Source organism: Gastrolobium bilobum, unplaced genomic scaffold (assembly GCF_033153095.1).
Source record: "Gastrolobium bilobum isolate Gb01-03AN ecotype WA unplaced genomic scaffold, APGP_CSIRO_Gbil_v1 utg17977, whole genome shotgun sequence".
NCBI lineage: Eukaryota > Viridiplantae > Streptophyta > Magnoliopsida > Fabales > Fabaceae > Gastrolobium > Gastrolobium bilobum.
In genome coordinates this window covers 241,202-264,031 of record NW_026898207.1, presented here as the reverse complement: position 1 = coordinate 264,031, position 22,830 = coordinate 241,202, and the positions used below count along the sequence as shown (strand labels likewise).

Here is a 22,830-nt window from a genome sequence, read left to right as displayed (position 1 = left end):
CCCAGTTCCAAATTTATTCCTTAGAATGGTCCTTTCTCAAGGTCTTCTAAATCTTCAAGAATTATATCAAAAACCTCTTTTGGTTATCCCTAACCTCCAGGGTTTAATTAGCAAGAATGCATTCACTTGATTTCCCAATCATAGCTCATGCAAGAATGTTCAAGACTCTTTCCCAAGATTTCTTGAAATTAAGAGAGTTGCAAATCAAATGAAATAAAAAGATGCATAACAGTGTTCAATAAAAAGAAGAATTATCCACTCATCTTGAATTCCAGAAAAAGAAACTTAGAAATTCATATTAAGCAAATGAAAAATAAATTCTGAAATTGAAATTGACATGCATTACCAACTTAGAAAGAAAAGAGTTTAGGTACAAACCATTATTCCATAAATGCAATATTCAGAAAATGGAAAATTTAGACTAGAAAATACAGAACCAAAGCTTGCATGTAGGTGAGTCTTGGATCCCTCCAAGAAAGGAGTTTCACGCTTGCTCTTGTTACCAGAACTCAGAAGAACAAAGCTAGAGCTTAACAAAAATATTCAAGAACTCAAAACAAACTTCTGGAATTGAAAAACTAAAAACTTTACAAAAGAGAGTGCTAAGTGTATATCTCTGTATCTAAGACTCCTATTTAAAACTAAAAATAACCACAGATCCAAAGATTCATTGTTGTCCATCCATGCCTGTCTTCATCCAAAGGTCCAGTTCTTTTTTTCTTCACTTCCAAAAAATAACTCATATGGCTCTCTAACTGCAGTAAAAATAGTAAAAGATGATAGTAAATCATCAAATTATTTCTTTTCTCTCTTTTACCTTATTGAGCTGATTGGTACTCATTTGGCCCATTATCCTGCACTTATAACCAATCTTCAACTCAAGTATTGTAAAAATAAAGCCATTAAAATAAGCATAATTTATAGCTAACACATATCATCTAGGGAAAACATTCACAATGCCAATAACTAGGGTGCTGTGCTTTGATTTAAATATGTTAAGTTTGTGTAAAAATACTTACTCTTGACCTGATCCGTTAGTTTGTATAGGTCTAAATTACAAGTCTGATTTTACTTATATTTTAAAAATAAAAGCTTAGGCTTAGGCATGTTAGTCTATTTAAGCCTATTAAACATTCAATAATTAAAATAATAATTTTATTTAAGATAAATAATATGATATAAGCTGGCTTATAGGCCTGACATATACAAAAAAGCTTATGATATGCTTTTTAAATAGTTTTTTTTTAAACTCATACCTATTTTATTTGACTATTTGTAATAGATCAAATCTGACTTGATATAAACTTGGTCTTAAGCCTTTGTAGACCCATTTACACCCCTACCAATAACTATTTGATCATATTTCAAATAAAATCAAACGAGTTTCATTACATGACAGTTCCCCCGAAGAATGGGGAATCCTAAGACAAATGATTTTTTTTTTCATCATAAAATATTATATTTTTCAAATGAATGTTTAGATTCATTCATACTCAAACACAACAATAACTCAATTGGATGTATTCCATATTCTATAGAAAAATTAGATAACTAATATAAATACAACATAATGCAATGTAAATATGAGCTCAAAAACTGCTAGATCTTATTCAGTGCTTTTTAGATGCTTTTCACGTACACAACTATACACATGTAGTGTTAATATGTCTCATATTTTGTATTCAGATATTTATTTTTACGGTAAACTTTTTGTTATGTAACAGGAAAATGAATTCTTTTTCCTGCACTAACATAGGCAATTGTGCCTCATTTTTTTCTTATTTTTTATTTTATAAAATGGCGGGACCCATTGTTTCTTTGTGTGAGCAGGAAATTTGACAATTTTTATGTAAAAGGAGGAAAGGAAATCCCTTATTTTTATTGGAGGATTGTAGAGTTTAAATAAATGGAGTGACTAATAATTAGTGTGAGTGCGATGAGAAGAATATAATTCAGACAACTGAACGTAGTCTATATTTGACGAGAGCGGATTTTCTCATGTGCTAATTAACATGATCATGTCATGTAGGGCAATTATAACCATATATGAGTGTGTTAATGGTGATAAGAGAAGAGTGAGAAAAAATATAAGAATAAGAAGTTACACAATCATCATCATCATCATCGTTGATTTAATTATTAATGATTAAGATCTTTCACATAACATGATCATGTTAAATTATACATGAGAGGATCCATATCCATATGACAAATCATGTGTCCATTCTTTTTCCCTTTCTGTCTTTTTCTATTTTTTATTATTATTATGCATGTGATTGTGTGGATTTCAACATGGAAAAAATGTGTATCATTTTAAAGGATGTAAAGTTGTGTCATTTTAAGAGTGAGAAAGAGATAGATAAAGGAGGAGAGAGAGTTGACAAAAAAATAAAAGTGCGGGTCCCACCTCTTTGTGAGAGTGAAAGGATATAAGTTGTGTTATTTAGGAGGCATTTGATACATGAGAAATTTTTTTTTTAGCCGGGAATCTCAATTTTCAAAATTATGATTTTTACATTCAGTTTATGATAATATCCGTAAATTTAAAATTTAGAAAAATTCAGTTTCCCAAAATTCTTCAAGAATCCTGCTTACCAAACGCCTCCTTGAAAGATAAACAACAATTTTCCCTTTCAACATATTAAGTATTAACTCGTCTATTCATTTTTATCATACGAGGAAAAATAACAATTTAGGCATAGAGACAAGAGAAGCATATTTAGGAAGGTACGGGAAGTGGGAGACAGAACAAACATGCCATTATCCCAAATACTGGAATCGAGAAAAATATATAAACTCAAATTGAGAAACAAATTTGAAGTCCGTGCTTTTGCACTGACAACATCCTAAGCTGAAGCTAGGATTTCAATGTGTTGAGTGGCTGTATTTAGTATTAGTGTCATTTTAATTGATAGCCTTTGTTTGTTACCTGCAAAGTGCTGACAAAAGAAGAAATTATAATTAATGAGAATATTAATAAGATTTTTTAATCATGAATAATATTACTCATACATATATGTTTTCATTGTTTAATTTTAATTTTCATTGGCATCTAACTTAAACGTAAAAAATGTAATTTCAAAAAAAGTTTAATTTTTATATATTGTTAATATAATTTTTTGGAAAAACTTTTTCTCATGTTGTATGAGAATTCAACTCTCATGTTAGTGACTTTTTGATTTGCGTGCAAAATATTTTTTTTTCTTTTTCTAATAAATATGGGGTCACAACATAAGAATTGAATTCTCATGCAACACGAGAAAATCAAATCCCTAAATTTTTATGTATTATTATATAATTTGAGGACTTGTATATTATGATACTGATTAAACTGAAACAGTTCACTTAAAAAGAGACATAAACAGGGAGACAGGTACCATTACATTACTTTATGGTGTTTCACTGTTTTGTATAGTTGAAGCAGAAGAAGAAGAACAAGAAGTGGTTTCACTATCTTATGAGCATTCAGATATAGAGAGCAATGACAAGAGGGTTTAGGTTCATCTTTGCTGCATCACTTTTGCTTATGCTTCTGGGTTTGTTCTTATTACTTCATTCGATTACATTCCCATTCCATCTACCTCTCTTGTTTTAGCCAATGTCCATGTTTGTCTGCTAGTTTTGCTTCTTTTTATTTTATTTTAGTATTCTAGCTAGTGTTTAAGTACACTTGTTTTCAGTGTCTTGGTTTATAGTTGTCATGTGTTGGGGGTCATTTCTACATATTAGATGGTCCTTTACCTATGTTTTTTGTTTTTTTGTTTTTGGTAAATGGTCCTTTACCTATGTTTTAGTTGTGTTGAGTGTTGACATTCCCTGGATTCAGAGTTGTAGGTATGATATGAGTCTACTTGGAATTTGTTTGTGGTGAACCTGTCTATAAAGCATTTCAGAGATGGAATACTTAATTTTTTTTTCAAAGAGTGGTTTAAGTCCAACTTTTTTTTTTTTTTTTTTTTGTAAATAAAGTATGATATAACTAGTGTTCTTCCTAGGCATTAATCCCTTGAAATGACTTGGGTAATCTATTTCTTTTCATTTGTGTGGTACAAGTCAGATGTTCATCTAACCATCATTAACCAACCACATAAATTGCAAATAATAAATAAAAAAGTTTGTTTTGGGTTGCAGATACAACTAGTAAAGCTAGCATTTTGTGTGTCTCTCTAAGTCTCAACTAACACACACATCATTTTTATTTGATCTTTATGAAATTCTGTCAGATTGTTGCTATGGGAGTTTTATTGGGATCTGCTATGGAAGAAATGCTGATGACCTCCCTACACCTGATAAGGTGGCACAGTTAGTCCAACTTCACAAAATCAAATATGTGAGGATCTATGATTCTAACATACAGGTTCTGAAGGCTTTTGCAAACACTGGAGTTGAACTTATGATTGGGATTCCAAATTTAGATTTGCTGCCATTGTCCCAGTTCCAATCAAATGCAGACACTTGGTTGAGAAATAACATCCTTCCTTACTATCCAGCCACTAAGATCACATACATAACTGTTGGTGCAGAAGTCACAGAAAGTCACAACAATGCTTCTGCTTTAGTAGTGCCTGCTATGAACAATGTCCTTACAGCACTCAAGAAAGCTGGACTTCATAAAAAGATAAAAATTTCTAGTACTCATTCCCTTGGGGTTCTGTCTAAATCATTCCCACCTTCTGCTGGTGCTTTCAGTAGCAGCCATGCACATTTCCTTAAGCCATTGCTAGAATTTCTTGCAGAGAATCAATCACCTTTTATGATTGATATATATCCTTATTATGCTTACCGAGACTCCGCAAACAAAGTGTCCTTGGACTATGCCTTGTTTGAGTTATCCTCTGAAGTTATTGATCCAAACACTGGTTTGCTGTATACAAACATGTTTGATGCCCAGGTTGATGCTATTTATTTTGCACTGATGGCACTGAATTTCAGAACAATTAAGGTCATGGTCACCGAGACAGGTTGGCCTTCCAAAGGGTCGCCAAAAGAGACAGCTGCTACTCCTGATAATGCACAAACATACAACACTAATCTGATAAGGCATATTATCAATGACACTGGTACACCTGCAAGGCCTGAAGAAGAGTTAGATGTATACATTTTTTCGTTGTTCAATGAAAATAGGAAGCCTGGTTTGGAATCTGAGAGAAACTGGGGATTGTTTTATTCAGACCAGACTAGTGTGTATAACCTAGATTACACTGGAAGAGGTTCTGTTGATATGACTACAGAGGCAAATGGAACAACATGGTGCATTGCTTCAAGTAAGGCCTCACAAATTGATTTGCAGAATGCAATAGATTGGGCTTGTGGTTCTTCTGGCAATGTGGATTGTACTGCTATCCAGCCTAGCCAACCTTGTTTTGAACCAGATAACTTGGTCTCACATGCATCTTATGCTTTTAATAGCTATTACCAGCAAAATGGGGCTTCTGATGTTGCTTGTAGTTTTGGAGGGACAGGTGTAATAGTTGATAAGGATCCGAGTATGTTCATTTCTTCCCATTTCCAATTTTGCTTTTCTTTTTTCTGTCTATTTGTGTCATGTACTAATTTGTTTGGAAACTATTGCACACTTATTTTTATTCCTATTTGTAGCTGTAAAGAACCAATTCAACCCAAAAGCTTAAGCTGTTGGGTGAGGCTACATTAATGATTTTATATATCTCAACACGCCCCTTCACACGAGAGCCCACTGGGCTTGAAGGGTGGACAATGCACAAGCCCACCTACCGAAATTCCACTTGAAAGAAAGTGGGGGGCGGCGAGAATCGAACCCGGGACACGAGGCTCTGATACCATGTAAAGAACCAATTCAACCCAAAAGCTTAAGCTGTTGGGTGAGGCTACATTAATGATTTTATACTCTCACCCTTTGAGCTAGCTTTTGAGTTGGTGTATTCCAAGGTTCTTTACATGGTATCAGAGCCTCGCCGCCCCCCACTTTCTCTTGTGACGTTTCTTAGCACAGGTAGGCTGGGCCTGTTGCATTGTCCACTCTTCAAGCCCAATGGGCTCTTTTGTGAGGGGGCGTGTTGAGATATATAATCCCTCATTTGGTTGTATGAGCAACTAATGTGAAATTATAAGGCCTTGGGCACTCTCACCCTTTGAGCTAGCTTTTGGGGTGGTGTATCCCAAAGTTCTTTACAGTAGCTATGCATTTTAAGTCTCTGATTGTTGAACTGAAAGTATTGCTGTGGAATGTTTTGTTCACTGAACAACTATTTGTTTTCAATTATGCAGCCTATGAGAACTGCATCTACATGAGAACTGGGTATGTTTAATCATTGAGATTGTTTTGTTTTGTTAGTTTTATTTTAGATGTCCCTTACATTATTATATTATACAACATTATAATTAAGAATGTAAGCATGACATTTGGGCCTTTTTCCACTGTGTTTATGCAGAAATAACAAAACCGTGGCAAGTGATACAACAGCAATATCTTCAATTCCAACTTCCTCACCGAATGAAGTTTCCTCATTGATTTCTAGTGCTCTGCTTTTAACCTTTATCTTCCTTCTATTTACTATTGGACTAGCATGACAAGCTTGATTGATGGCAAAAAAAGACTAGTTTATTTACAAAAAAAAAAGAAAAAGACTAGTTTGATTTTTGAAAGCGCAGCATGATTAATGATTTTTACATGCTGCTTTTAGCATGAAGGGAAAGTAAGTATTTGAGAAGCTTTCTTACTAAGCATCAGAAAAATGTAAATTTCTTTGCTATTATGAAAAAGACAAGCTTTGATTGATGATTTTACCATGTTGATATGCATGCTGCTTTTGGCATGAAGGAAAGTAATGATTTGAAAAGGTTTCTTCCAATGCATCAGAAAAATGCAAAATTCTTTGCTGTTATATGAAAAAGTTGTACTGTAGAAGGTGGAGAAATATTGCTCCTGGTTTTGTATTTCGAGTGTTTTCAATGTGGAAGTTCAGATCCAGTTTTGTAGTTGGGTACAGGGGAAATAACCTTGGATTTATAATTTATAATATTACTTAGGGAAAAAAGAAGTATCCTTTTGAATGACACAAGCTTGTGTTATTTTAGGTGTTTTACACAAAGTACGAAAATAACTTTTCAGAATTACACAGAGTACGACTGGTCGTACTCTGTGTAAATCAATAACATGACACGTGTAAAACCAATATAAGAAATTAAAACTGGAACTGTTAGTCCTCGTACGGTATGCAGTATAATAGCATTTATTTCTCATTCTTATATTCATCGCGAAGCTGAATTAATGGAAGTAGCTATCTTATAAATATCTTTTGCTTGGTTTACTGAAAAAAACGAATGCCTTTTCTAGTTAAGATGAAGAGTTGAGATAATGTGGAATTTGACATATAAAAAAAGGGAAAAAGATGTGTCATTTTAAATGACACATCTTATATTCTTTTACTTTCACAAAGAGGTGGAATTCACATCTTTAAATCTTTTTTTCCTCACTTTTCCTTTCATGATTTATCTCTTTCTCTCACTTAAAATAACACAACTTTATATCTTTTGAAATGATAGACACTTTTTTCATAAGAAAATTAGTAAGCTACCTCTTTTTTGGTTGGCTACAAGTATTAAACTCCAGTAATGAGATGATAAAATTTGTTGGATATTACACATCATTTGAATATTATGTCTCAATTGCTAGGGAGGGAATGATGTTATGAGCCACAGAATCATTATCTGACCCAGATATCTTTCATCTACTTGATGATTAGTTTATATCGCTAATACCACCCTATGTCGCTACAAAATCAATTCTGAAACGTAGAACAATTGTTCTTTAAGGTGTGTTTCATTGTGTTTTGTTCTTAATACTATTTTGTAAAATAATTAATGAAATAAATATTTTTTTATTTTAAAAGTTAAAAATTAAAAAAAAAATAACTCAAATATATTCTCTAAATTTACTAAAAAAAAAGTTATAATTTTTAAATTCTTTTTAAAAAACATATCTTATCGGACGAGTTTTTAAATTTTTTCTAAAATCAAATAACTGTTTTTCAAAATAAATTTCAAACAGGCCCTTACTTTCCTAATTAAAATCTAATCACGCACAATAGGATATACCAACAGCAAGTTTTGAGAAAAATCACCATGAATCCAAATACTAGTCTTGCAATGCTCAAGTCATAAAAGAGACGAACACAGTATTAGTTTATTTCATTTTTTTCTAAATTTTTTAGTTCAAGCTTATTTTTAAAAGTTGAATCGGGCTCCACATAGATAACATTATTCTCTATATATTGCGACTACCAAGTTTGTATTAAGTTCACTTGGATAGGTTATCATAACAGGGATTTCTACGACGTATATACTGTCAAACATTGTTGATGACCTGACAGACAAGGCAACGTCTGCTAAGCAGAAAAAATGAGAGGCTACTCTTATACCTCACAGTAAACCATAAGACAAAAAAATGTTTAGAAAGAACGAAAAGAAGAAAAAGAAATGAGAGATTTATCATGAAAGCTTTCTCCAAGATAAATGAGAACAAGCAAAGTTTAAATAAATTTATGTCAATCATTATGCCATAGCATTAAAACCACTATAATGTATACAAGTACCAGCTAAAAAAGCACCACAGATTATAGTCATCACTTCTCAAGCACCAAACACTTCTTTCCTACACGCAGATCCCATGACTTTTGATACCAATAATATTATTACATTGCAATCAAGCATTCTCATGGCAAGTCGATGCAAAACCTTGTATAGAAGCCAATGAACATAAGCACGATAACAAGAAATACCAAGAGGATTAAAGACCCGTATCGATGAGATAATCACCAAGCCTTTCAACTATCATGTTGCACTGACCCGGAGTCATTGGTTCATCATAAATGCCAATGATCAGGGCCTGATTGGTCTTCTTAACAGTTACACCACCAGGACCCTGGATAATGGGGGAAAAAGCTGAGATTTTAACTATAATGGTAAAAAGCAGCATGAAGCCAATATCTGCACAAGCTATTGAGAAAAAAACGAACCAATATATATTCATGTTTCACAATAGAATCCAGAACTAGAAAAACAGTTATTAAGCTTCAAATTTCAGTTAATACTTGATGCCAAACAATCATTACACAGCATTAAATGTTGAAAGAAGTGCTCAAAGTGTCTATGTACTGTACATCAATGTGCATTTATATAATATAATTTGGTTGACAAACAATCAGTAGACACGTCGACAAGGCACAAGTAATCCATGAGATGGATAGCAAATATAAGTGAAGGTTTAGAAAAGATCTATGTTTTTCTTATACCATCATATGTAACTATGTAGCACCGACACAACACGCGACACGACACGATACGACACTCCGAAAAGTCAACCCTAAAAAAATATGGATTTCAACACGTTGAACACGTTTTAATATTAAATAATATTTTTAATTTATATAGTGTATATTTCTTCAATAATTTAACAAAAAAATGAAACTAAATTAATGATACCCATCATGATGTTATCTTTCAACTTTCCTTTCCAAACCAAAACCACATAAGAAAAATTGCTTCAAAGTCAGAATCCAAGGTGTTACATAAAGAGAGAAAAAACAAAAATCTGATGTAACCAATGGCAACAACAGCAAAAAATTCACTGACACCCAATACCAAGAATTGTAGCAACATTCTTCACAAAAGGCAAAAACATAAACTAAAAGAAAAGGAATCAAATCTAAAATTACTTACTGAATACACTGTAAAATAAAAGAACATCAAGAACACAATCAAACATTATGAAGGTGGAAGCTTTAATAAAAAAACAGGAACTGGGATGAGAGAGAGATCATATCAGATAGAGAGATCATATCAGATTAGAGAGAAGGAGACACGGCAAGAGCGTAACAAGCGTAACAGGAATACAGGAATGACAACGATGGTGCCGAGATGATCTATTATCTACTTAAAGGGAAAAAGGGGGAAAAATTGATATGATCAGGTGGAAGCTTTATTAATATATTTTAATTTTTAAAAAAATAATTTTTTAAAAAATATAATATTTTTACGAAAATACCATTTGAGCATGTTGGACACGGTCAAATTCACGTGTGGAAATGGTCAAAGTGTCGGGAATGTTGACCACATGTAGGACACCGTGTCGGACACGACACTCCCTGTTTTTTGGCTTCCTAGATATGTAATATGGAAAATAGTTTTCTTATGCTGTAGGAACAAATCTCTCTCATGTAGTAGAAACAAAATTATAAGTGGGACCCACAGATAAGAGGAGAGAGAAAAAATAGAGGTGGGACTCATCTCTCTTTTGTGTGTGTAGGAAATTGGCTTCTTTTATGTAACATGGGATAAATATAACCCATGTAATATATGAGTGCATATTTAAATAATTGCAGCATGCCATAGTTTTTTAAAAATTTAGTCCTAGCTTTAGTTGGTCACCTGCATTCACATTACCTCATGTTACTCTCACTTTAAAAAAAAAAAAATGTCAAATTTTAATGAGATGGCTGCGATTCACTTAACAATTTGTTACATGATTCTAATACTAAACAAAGTGGGTGAGCCATGGTGCAACAGCGAGCAGGGTTTCTGCCTTGTGACCCGGTGGTCACAGGTTCTAATGTTCTATATAGCAAAAAATAAAATTGTCAGAAATAATTAAATTGCTAGATCATCATCACATTATATTTGAACTTACGCAATCAAAATTCAAGCTATGATTAGAAACAGTAATTACCTTCTTCCCTCGAATGACAGCTCCAGGTTCACCTTGGATCACCATATATTTTGTGCCACCGAGAAACAATCCAGTTGGAGCAAGTGTACCAGGCTCCGCAAAGTCATTCATGATAGCAGTTATTTCCTCAGGCTTGAACTAAACAAACAAACATGTATGCAATGAATAAAAAAACGAATCAATCAAAATGAAATCAGATCTGTCGGCACTAAATTATACAAAAGCATTTGATGCATATCATGATAATGATCCAAAACACCTTCAGTTAATCATGTCTTCTGAATTTCACCAATGCTTCTCCAATCACCATAACTAAATTTATGACTCTCTAAAACCTTAATTTACTACTCAAATGCACATAAATTCTTCAAGCGTTGGACCTTGAATCGGAAGATAAACAATTATCTCCAATTACCTAACCTAAAGAGCACGAAAATAAGTACAACTAAATCAAATGAAAACCGAGATCATAGGAAATCATCCATGCATAATCAAATCTGATGAATCCAAAGGAAAAAAAGAAAGAAAGCGGAACTCGATAAATCTGAAAAAAAGAAAAAAGAAAAACGCTAATAAACCAAACCGATCCGAAACGATAACGCGAAAGGAAGTAGAGTTTCCAAAATCAGCACGAAGAGAATTGAGAAGCGAGTGAAACCTGAGGGAAAGAAGAGCTCTGTGCCCAAACGCTGCCGTCTTGGCCGAGGATAGCTGCAGAACTTAGCTGATTACCTTCGATTTCGCACATAAGGTGCTCATCGACGTAGGTTTGCCACGACATGTTCTCCTTTGAGTCGTCGACGGTGAGGTATATTTTTTTTCTCGGGAGTTGAATTTTCTGGGAAAATTTGGAGGAGTGTTTGTTTGCTGAGAAAATCTTGTGCTCTCTGTTAAGCAGAAGTAGCGTTGAAATCACGGAGCTATAAATCCATCCAATGATGGTGTCTCGATGTTAATTTACCATAATACCCTTTCTTTACCCCATATTTTCGCTGTTTTCCCCTAAATATTCGCTACTCATTTCAAACAAAAAGTTGTCGTTTTCTTCTTTGCAGACGTTCACGTCACCTTTTAGGTTTCACCTTTATCTTTATTTATTTTTTTCCTTTTCAATACCGACATTCTGTTATTTATTCTAATTAGTAATTAATATCGTAATTGATAATTTTCCATGTACTTATTTAAAGATATAAATTCCCAACAGTAATCACTGAATGGTTTAATCAATCTGGATTTCAGGTACGGCATACGCGGCAAAAAAATTTAATTAATGTTTTTTAATAAAATAATTACATATTTATTACAATTTTGGAAATAATTACATATTTATTGCATAATAAGACGCTCATTTTGGGCGTCACTAATGACGCTTAAATTGGGCGTCACTCAATAAGCAATCAAGCCTAAATTTGGGCGTCACTCATCAGGTGTTGACACGTGTCATATTTTAAAAAATAATAATAATTTAATTATAAAACTTCTGAAGGCCATAACTTTTGACTCAGGTATCCAAATCAGGTAATTCTTTTTTTGATTCCACATAAATTTTCAAGATCTACGCAATGACATCTCATTTGACATATTTTATTTCTCACAAACATAATTTTAATTTGCAAGAATGGTATTATAAGAGCGGTTAAACCCAGAAGCCTCTGAGTTCTGAGTTTGTGATTTAATATAAATAAATAAATAGAATTTTGATTTGTGATTTAATTTTTTTTTATAATAATTTTTTTTATTATAACAAAAATTTGGTTTGTGATTTAAATTAAAAATAAAAATAAAAATTATTATTAATGAGGAAAACAAAATAAAGATTTGATTTGTGATTTAAACTAAAAAATCAATTTGAAAAATCTGTAGAAATAAGGAAATAATTAAATAAATATTCTAAATCTCTAAGGAGGAAAAATATTATTTTTGAAATTTATGATTAATGCTATAAGCTCATGCATTATTATTCATGGTTTGAAATTAATGATGGCTTAAGAATGTTTTTCAAAAATAAAATTACCTAAATTATGTGTGATTGTCACTTGATTGAAATCCAATTTAGACGTGATTGGTGACGTGTCAGATTTTGACACGTGTCACATTTTTAAACTCAGAAGCCTATGAGTTATGCGTTTGTGATTTAATATAAAAAATAAATCAAGATTTGATGTGTGATTTAATTTAAAAAATAAATTTTTTATTTTGTATTATAAAAAAATTTGGTTTGTGATTTAAATTAAAATTTACAATTATTATTAATAAGGAAAACAAAATAAAGATTTGATTTGTGATTTAAACTCAAAAATTAATTTGAAAATCTGTATTAATAAATGAAATAATTAAATCTGTATCAATTTGAAAGACCTGATTTAAATTAAATTATGTTTGTGAGAAATAAAATATATCAAATGAGATGTCATTGCGTAGATCTCAAAAAGTTATGTGGAATCAAAAAAAGAATTACCTGAATTGGATACCCGAGTCAAAAGTTATGGCCTTCAGAAGTTTTATGATTAAATTATTTATTTTTTTGGAAAAAAATGACACGTGTCAACACCTCATGAGAGACGCCCAAATGAGGCGTCACATTGTGCAATAGATCTGTAATTATTCTCAAAACTGTAATAAATGCATAATTATTTTATTAAAAAGCATTAATTAAATTTTTTTGCCCGGCATACGCGTTAAAATGAAAACGAAAATGGTAAGAGATCAGAATTTGAACGGTTAATCACCGAAAAAAAATGTATATTGAACGGTTAATCAAATGTTCTAGAATCTTACGTGACCCACATATAAAAGCATAATAATTGTATGAGTAAATGTCCAAATTGGTCTCTGACAAAAAATTCGGTGTCCAAATTAGTCCCTCACAAAAATAAATTCGTTGGATAGTCCCCAACAAAGAGAAACAGGACCCACATTAGTCCTTCTGTTAGTCCAAAACTCACGGTGTCACTGACGGCGCTGATGTGTCACGTTAAGTGACATGCTGAACGCCACGTTGGATTAGAAACTACGTCGTTTGGAGAGAGCACATCCACGTTGGTCAGAATAAGTTCACTTTCATCCAAGGAACGTCGTCGTCTCAACATTTAGGGTTCTTCCTAAACCAGAAAGCAGGGGATTAAATCGAAGATTGAACCTATGAATTTGGGGAAAATTGATTTTATGGTATAGTGATTGTGGGTTTATACTGATAACTTTAGGGTTCTTCTTAGTTTTTATGCGATGAATAATTCTTCTGGAAGGGGGAGCTCAAGTAGTTCATTTGGGTCCAGAAGTGAAAGAAGGAGAGCTGCTCCATTGTAAATGTGGGAGGCACAATGCTGTTTACACCTCCAAGACCATTATAAACCCCAATAGATCATTTTTTGGGTGCCCTAATTTCAAGGTGAGGTTTATTTTTTCATGTGTTCTTTTTTCTAATTTCAACATTATTAACTGTTTAGTTTAATTTGGTTTAGAAAAAGAAGCCACACTGTAACTTTTTTACATGGATGGATGATGCTACATTTGAATAAAAGGGCTACTCGAGATTGGGTGGCCAAGAAATTGGAGAAGAGGATACTAACATAGCCCAAGATGTCCAGGTCAGAGGCATTTGAGCACATGAAGAAGGAATGCAATGTTCATTTGAATATGAAGAAAGTAAGTAAGGCTTTGAAAAAAGCAAAGGGAACCATTGAAGATTGTGAGAAGGAACAATATGGAAGACTAAGAGAATATCTTGCTGAGCTGTTGAGGAGCAACCCTGGATCCACTTGCGAATTGCAAGTCACCCCCCACCTAGGCCAGCCCCACATAAATGATTGGAATAATCACTGACATTAGGCCTTTTTTTGTATGGCTCTGATATAGGAATTCATTGGAATTGTAATTAGGCCAGTTATTTGGAATTACTTTGGTTTTGGCCCTGTTCAAATGTGTCAGATGGCTTTTTTTTTTGTATGCCTCTGGTTATGGCCATATTAAGTAGGAAACTTTGTTTTTTTGGAAGACTATTGTGTTGGTCTTAATGGTATATTATGTCAGTTGGTTTTTTTGAAATTGTAATTATCTGGTGATGAAATGAATGGGAATTGTGTTTGTAACTATCTGTTTCCTGTCATTGCTCTCTTTTGGATGTTGAATTTTTGAATTGGGAAACAAACCATCCTTGGATTAGTACTTGCAGTAGGACCACTTTCTTGTTTCTGTCAATACAGGATGCCATAAATTTGTTTGTTGTGTCACATTTGGGTTCATGTTTAGCATAACTGAACAAGCTTCATCAGTAGTTAATATCCCTTATTAGTCCTCAACATTTTTTATCGAGGACCTTTTTAGTCCTTCATTACTTCATCATTAAACCATATTAGTCCCTAAAATAGTAGGAAAACAACAGAGGAACTAAAAACCTCAAACCAATTTTTTTTTTACAACAATGAGACAATATCAATTTAAAGAAATATTGAAACTTTCATAATATGACCCTATATTTCGTAACAATACATTCATGAACTAAATTTCTTCGTTATAAGAAACATTTTTTGTGTCAATAGATAACTAAAAACTTATTTTTCAAAAATCCCAAAGCAATTTAAGGTTTCAATGTATCGATTAAAAATAATTTGAGAAATTTTCTAAACTTTCATGTAATAAAACACAGAAATTCATATTTGAAATTTTCTTAGAATACTCAATGGAAACATGCATATGATATATGGTTAGAAAACTCTCATCACGTAGAACAAAAACCCCAAGGTTTCCAAGATCAATTGAAAAAAATTCCAAACGAAATTCCAAAAAATTGTGTCTTATAATCATATATGCATAGTTCTGATATCAAATGAAGAAGATAATTTTTAACCCACTGGTCAAACCCAAGAGAACGAGAAAATGCTAATGCGTGGAAGACTAGTATAACTTTAGATATGTGGAGAGCTGTTGCTTAGTAATTTTGAATGTTTGTTAAAAATTATATTATGTTTTACCGATTGAAAAAATTATTTAGGTTTTACTTTTTTTTATTAATATCATTGCATTCTTTGTTTTTTTTTTCGGGTAAACTCTTTGTTATTTTTTTATTGACTCTTGTAATTTTGAATATTTGTTAAAAATTCATATGATTTTTTAAAATCTTATAAATCCATATTGTCTTTTCAAATTTTATAAATTCTATTAAAATCCTTTAAAATACAATCTTATGAAATCTTGATTGTAAAAAAAGTATTTTAATTTTTTTTAAAGTCCCTCTAATTCTGAATAGTCTTCTAAAATCTATAAGATTTTTTATCTCAAAAAATTCATTTAAAATCCTAACCCAATACACCTCCCTTACAACATCTTTTCTATTACAACCTCTTATAACTACTTTTATAGTTATTAGATCAAAATCAAATCGATACCCTCATATAATATTATTTTATAATTATTGATTTGATTTTGATCCAATAAAAATAAAAATGATTCTAAGAGATTATAAGAAAAAAAAGGCTATAAATATAATATTTTTTTATCATAAAAATATATTTTTCAAATTTTAAATAAATTGTCCTTAAAAGTCGGAGTATAAATGTATGAAAAATAAAATGGATTTAGTTATAATTAAATTGTACAAATTATAGCTTACCAAAAAAAAAATTGTACCAATTATAGAAGTATAAATTAAGGGGATATAACTTCTATGTTACACGAGAAGTTATGTCTCATGCTACTTTCACTTCAAAAAAGGCCTACTCTTTTTATAAAAAAATAAAATAAAAAATCGATGGGCTTACTTTGCCTGTCTCAACCGGAAACGATGTTCTTTTCCTATTTCAGGAGATGTATAAAGCCCATAAAATAATGTGTTAAAGTGTGTGGAACATTATTGTAATATTTGTTATTTAATGCTATCTTTTTTAAATTAGATATTTTTTTGTTCATAAATGTTTGAACGTTCTATAAACACGGATGAAGATATTTATGCAATATTTTTAATGGATTTAATATTTCTAAAGCGAATGTAGATAAGTTATCTACATTCGCTCCCAAAATGACGTCGTTTTGGGTTGAAAAATTAAAAAATTATAATGAAAAAGACTATTATAACCTTGAAATAAATTATAATTACAAAAATACATTGATTTATTCCTCAAGACGACGTAGTTTTGGGCTCAATGTAGATAAGTTATCTACATTCATTGTAGAAAAAGTGAACCCTATTTTTATTTCACTTTCTTTATATTAGAACAACAAAAAGGTATATTTCAACATATTTTTTATGGAAGAATATTTATCTTCAAAAATATAATTTTATATCTTATTAAGTAAAATTTTAGTATTTTTTTGTAATGTAATTAATTGTTTTTATTTATTAAAATTTACTTTTTGTTTATTTTTAATTGATTAAATATTATAATAAAATATTGTGTTTTATTTAAAATAACACAAAATTATCACTTTGAAAATTCAAACTTTATCCCATTTTAGATTTTTTACGTTTTTAGATAAAAAAAAAGTTATAAAAGTAGTGTAGAAGTTTTGATGTAAGAATATCTTTATTCCAATTAACACTGTTTTAAAAAGAGTTCCACAAACAGGGAGATATGTCGAATGATTTATGCTATTAAAGCCACTTGCTTAATACATGTCTACGAATCTTATGCTTGCTATTATCAAAGTCATGCTAGTCATATGCCTACAACACGCACATATTATTTTATGCTAGCAAAAATGGGAGAAAATTATTTGTCATATCTCTTGCCATATTATATACAATGTTCAACTAGGATTTGATGCTTCATATTGCATTATTATTTGCCTATCCTAGATCTTTATGATATAAATGCTTTGTACTTGGACCATATGTTTATATTTGTATGTTTTGACTTGAATGAATCATTTGTGTTAATTTATGATATATTGAGCACTTGATGATTTAAATCAACTTCCAAAGCATATTTGCACTTACTTGAATCATTTAAATGCTCTGTTATATGTCTTGGCTATTTAATTCCTTTTGATGTTGCCTAAGGGGGAGAATAAGTGTCAATTAAGAAAATATAATACACTTCTAACTAACATGTGGAGAAAAGGTAAAATCAAAGAGGAAAGAGGGAGAATGCACTAAAAAGATAAAAATGAGGTTTGTTGACCCTAGAATGTCCATACTTTTGTCTTTGAAACCATTCATGGATTAAGGGGGAGCTTTGATAGTTGCTTTGATATTATTGTTTTGGTGCTACACAACAAGTGTTCTTTATTAACATGCTCAATGGAATTTTATTGCTCACAAGTTTGCGTGCTTATCTTGCATGCTCAATGTCAATGCCATGTTTTATGCAAAATTATTGAATCTGAACCAAGAAAGCATCCTAATCTGTCTCCCTTAATTTTTGAAGTAACTCTTTTGTAGTTGAAATCAGATGTGAAGCATTTGAAATATCTTGAGACTCTCGTTGCAAAGCTTGACAAAGGACTTCAGTAATACCCATAATTTCCTTCATAAGGTGCAATATGATGACAAAATTAAAATATGTCAATGATAAGTATGCATTATCTACATCTCCAAGACGTGATGTTGTTTTTCCTTCATTAGAAATATTGTCAAGAACTTTACATGTGGCTTTAAACATTTTAAACAAACTGCATATCGAATTGTAATGAGAACTCCAACGAGTAGCTCCAGCTCGAAACAAAGTACCAATCTGATTAAAACCAACTCCTGATTTGAGTTTATCAATATCAATCATTCTTGCAATTTCTTTTGTTTGGGCAACCCTTAACTCATCATTACGCATACAAGAAGAAGTAACAATATTAATTATGAAGTTCAATTTTTCAAAAAACTGATGAACATGTTTTACCTCATGAGATGCAGTAACCAAGGCAAGTTGAAGGCGATGAGCTAAGCAATCGACATAATAAGCATATGGAAACTCAACGCTAATTAAAGCCGGCAATCCATTCCATTCACCTCGCATATTTCTAGCTCCATCATAGCCTTGTCCTCGAATGTTTTGAACATTAAGATTATGGTGACGAAGAGTGTTGAATATTTATTGTTTCAAAGTCTTAACACTTGTATCTTCCACATGTACAAGATCGAAAAATCTTTCTGTAGATACATGGTATATTTTTTATGATAACAAAGTGACAACAACAAAAAGAGAAGAGCATTGATCAAGAGCAAAAAATATCAACCATATGTGGATTAAAGACGTATGATGTAGCCATACAAAAAGAGTAATGTCATATCAAAGTGGCAAGATCATTGAACCAAGAGCAACAAGGAATAATTAGAAGACCAACACCAAGATCAAAGACAACAAACCATGGACAACATCTATGAGAAACACAATATCATGACCATGATGGAAAATGATTAGAATCAACAAAGTGTCAAGCATTGTCATATCCAACAAGTCAAAGCATCAAGCTCAAGTAAAGATCCAAGACACAAGACATATAGCTAAGTCTAAAACCATACTTAGAATACATCTTTAGGACTTAGAATATATGTGAGGGTATATGATAGATTGCATTGCATGAGCTCAAAGTTTTTCTCAAAGTAAACGTGTTTTTCGAATTGCATAATCATAACTTTTATATACTTGAAAGAAATTTGAAAAACCAATGGAAAAGATCCTTGACATGTTTTATAACTTCAAAACATATTTATCAAGTCAAGATCTTTCATAAAAAGTGGTTGGAAGCAAGATAGAACACATTTGAACTTAGAATTTGTTGAATAATTTTTCTGCTTCCTTCCGTACAATTTTTCGCATTCAAGATGATGGAATTAGATCTTGTGTTCTACATAAAAGTTGTATATCTTTCTTTTATCTTTCCAACAACACCAAGATCACATCAATCCGACAAGTGTAACTCAAGTTATACCCAAAATACGAAATAATGTTCTTGTAGTCAGGTTGGCAATCGATTACCCACCATTTGGTAATCGATTACCATTGTGACAGAATGCATATAACGGCTAGTTTTCAATGGAAACACTATATATGTATTCCCAATGACTCTAAAACGTATTGGGCATCATTCCTACATATATTAAGCATGCTTTGAGAGCTTCTACACTATCATTTGCATATTCTTTCATATCTCTCAAAGATCAAACATATTTGAGCTCATATCTTGAAAATTCATATACCCATAGTGCTTCAAGTTGTATATCCTCACTTTGAGAGTGTATAATCATTTCTAAATATTTCCCTCCTTGTATTCTTGAGTTGAAAAAGTTGTGAGACCCATTGTTTGAGAGGTGGCTAAATACCTAAGTAAATTTGGAGTGATTTATAAGGTTCCCAAGTATCCGTAAACTTGGAGATTATAAGGTATCCAAGAACCCGAAGTCTTGGAAGATTGTAAAGGTTTGTCAAGCACTCATGAAGCTTGACCATTAGTGAAAGAGTTGATCGAACGACTTCAGTCTGAACGTAGGTCACAAGTGGTGGTGACCGAACCAGGATATATTGTGTTTGTAATTCTCTAAACTCTAAACTATTTATTTTTAGCACTTTAATCGCTTCTTAGATATCTTGTATGTGCTAGTATAAGTTCTATAATTGTGATATATTATATATTATGAATTGTCTGAATGTATTGATTAGCTTTCCATATATCAAAGTTTGCTTGAAATGATTATTTATACACTAGAAGAGGGCTTTTGCGAAAATATTGTAATACTCAATTCACCCCCCTCTTGAGTATGGAAGCCACATTCCTAACACTTTCACGTATAAAACCATCTTTATCTACGAATCTCAAAACAATAGCCATATGCTCTTTTCTAGATACATCACTAGCTTCATCAACAATAAGACAAAATTTGGCATTGAAAATTTCTTCCTATATTGTGTTCTTTACCTTTTGAGAGAAAACATGAAGAATTTCCTTTTGAATTCAAGGAGAACTATATGATGCATTTTAAGGAGCTTTTTCTAAAACTACTGCTGCAACTTCTTGATTATAAGAAGCTAAAAACTTTATTATCTCAAGAAAATTACCCCGATTAAGTGAATCTAAGTTTTCATCATGACCTCTAAAAGCACATCATTGAAGAGCAAGCCATCTGGTCACATCCACAGAAACTTGTAGTCTTAAACGATTAGTTGCAATCTCTTGATAAGTATGTTTTTCAACCAATATCTCAATATGTTGAGATTGGTTCATAAGATAAATTCATGAACTCACAACATTTTTATGCATTGAGATAACATTTTTTCCAACAAGGCGTACAAAAACACAATTTTCTCCATCATTAACCTTTTTACAATTTCTAAATCCTTCAACAACAAATAGTAAGTCCAAAATGACCACTGCCACCTGGTTTATTAAATAAATAACAAGGCAAACAAAATGCAGTATCTTTACTTGGAGAATTTTGAACTTTACTCTAACCAAGATGGAAACAAATCAAACCAAAAAGAGCAAAAATGACGTCAATTCTTCTCTGGCCCAGAAAAAGGATAATTTTGAATCTTACACTAAAATGGACCAAGCTTAAGATAAGCACGACGAATTTCATCTTATTGATTTATAGGTTATTTCCATATTCATTGTTGTCAAAAACTAGTCTAAAAACATAAAATGTAGAAACGGTAGAAACATAATGTAAAAACGTGTCAAAACGCAAGTAAAAACGACCCTCAGTAAAAATGGTATAAACGTAATTTTTTGCGTTTTTACTTAAACTCAATATTTTTTTTAAAAAAAAACCCTATTTTCATTTTTGTTAAACTCAATTTTCTCTTTATGTATTTTTAGACTTATGTCTTATATAATCATTTGACTTATATCTTTTAAATATGAAGTTACTTATAAATTTTGAGTAGTGATTATATATATATATAATTTTGTATCTTGACCTTAAGTAGTAGAAACTTTAAACACTAAATCCTAAACATAATGTAAAAACGTGTCAAAATGAGAGTAAAACAATTCTTAGTAAAAACGGGTACGAACGCTGCGTAGAAGCGTAAAAATGGTAGAAACGTAAGTTTTTGCGTTTTTACTTAAACTCAATATTTTTTTTAAAAACCCTATTTTCATTTTTTTTAAACTTAATTATCTCTTTTTGTGTTTTTAGACTTATGTCTTATATAATCATGTGACTTATATCTTTTAAATATGACGTTATTCATTAAATTTTGAGTAGAGATTTATGTGATTATATATATATAATTATATATATATATATATAATTTTGTATCTTGACCTTAAGTAGTAGAAACTTTACATTGCGTGTTGTTTCTACGATTTACGTTTCTACTATCCCTTCACGTTTCTACGTAGAAACTCGATTTTGACAACATTGTCTATATCGGATGGCGTAATGCATGATCTCTTTCCAATGAAGTAAGATCAACTTCTTAAACTATCTCTATATTTTCAATTCTAGGAGACTTTCAAGAAGGAGTATTAGTATTTGATCATTCAACATTATGACTAGACAAAGGCAAAGACTTATTATTTTTTCTCTTAAAATAAGCATCGATGGTAGCACTTTTTCGCATAATAATCACCTACAAATAACATGAATAATTTAAACCGAGAGTCAATAATTTACAAAAATAAATACATTAAAAAATTAAATAAAAATAACAATATCTTTTATCTTTTAATGCAAAAGGACATTGAACAGTACTTTCCTAAATACAAATAATAAATTAAAATTTGAAATCTAGTATTTCTTTTAGGTATTATGTTATCCTATTATTTTTATTTAACTTTCTTTTCTTTATGCTTTTACTTTCTTTTATTGTTATTAACTTAACACTTTAACATCAGTACACCTAACCTAATGGCAGAAAGAAAGTCGAGAAACTCATGATGATTCATCTTATTTTTTTATTGTACATTTTTTTTACCTTCATTTTTTTACTGAGAATGTATTCTTTTATTGCAACACTCCCTAATCTAAATTTAAGCCAACCTAAAACGTGCATTAGTTAGTTGCCCATTTATCTAATTAAAATACAACTAGAATTTAGAAACCCAAAGCTTACAAAAAAAAAAAAAAAACCTTTCTTTAACTCAACTTTACAAAACCCAACTTTTTCCTTTTAAATCAAGCCTATTGAAGCCCAAAGCTATTTTCCATTTCAAGTTATCCAAAGGTCCTTCCTTAACCCAAAACATCCCAGAGG

At 31.3% G+C, this 22,830-nt stretch overlaps 2 protein-coding genes across 2 annotated transcripts; one reads left to right on the top strand and one right to left on the bottom strand.

The window, feature by feature from the left end:
* Positions 1–3,481: 3,481 nt before the first annotated feature.
* LOC133313877 (glucan endo-1,3-beta-glucosidase 13-like) lies at positions 3,482–6,549 on the top strand. The gene is made up of 4 exons (XM_061515291.1): positions 3,482–3,536; positions 4,224–5,486; positions 6,247–6,277; positions 6,411–6,549. Exons 1-4 carry the CDS (start codon positions 3,482–3,484, stop codon positions 6,547–6,549), a joined length of 1,488 nt encoding a protein of 495 aa, XP_061371275.1.
* A 1,945-nt stretch (positions 6,550–8,494) lies between these two features.
* Positions 8,495–11,607, bottom strand: LOC133313858 (profilin-1). Its single transcript, XM_061515269.1, has 3 exons — positions 11,364–11,607; positions 10,706–10,843; positions 8,495–8,902 (listed from the first exon to the last, which is right to left on the bottom strand). Exons 1-3 carry the CDS (start codon positions 11,484–11,486, stop codon positions 8,768–8,770), a joined length of 396 nt encoding a protein of 131 aa, XP_061371253.1. The 5' UTR covers positions 11,487–11,607; the 3' UTR covers positions 8,495–8,767.
* Positions 11,608–22,830: the final 11,223 nt, after the last annotated feature.

What these genes read in the sequence shown, in the direction of transcription:
- LOC133313877 (XM_061515291.1), top strand. Translation starts at nt 3,482, where the DNA reads ATGACAAGAGGGTTTAGGTTCATCTTTGCTGCATCACTTTTGCTTATG. An exon ending in AATAGTTGATAAGGATCCGA is followed by an intron (nt 5,487 to 6,246) that starts GTATGTTCATTT and finishes TCAATTATGCAG; the next exon opens with CCTATGAGAACTGCATCTAC. An exon ending in TGCATCTACATGAGAACTGG is followed by an intron (nt 6,278 to 6,410) that starts GTATGTTTAATC and finishes GTGTTTATGCAG; the next exon opens with AAATAACAAAACCGTGGCAA.
- LOC133313858 (XM_061515269.1), bottom strand. Translation starts at nt 11,486, where the DNA reads ATGTCGTGGCAAACCTACGTCGATGAGCACCTTATGTGCGAAATCGAA. An exon ending in AGAGCTCTTCTTTCCCTCAG is followed by an intron (nt 10,844 to 11,363) that starts GTTTCACTCGCT and finishes TTGTTTGTTTAG; the next exon opens with TTCAAGCCTGAGGAAATAAC. An exon ending in CTGTCATTCGAGGGAAGAAG is followed by an intron (nt 8,903 to 10,705) that starts GTAATTACTGTT and finishes CCCATTATCCAG; the next exon opens with GGTCCTGGTGGTGTAACTGT.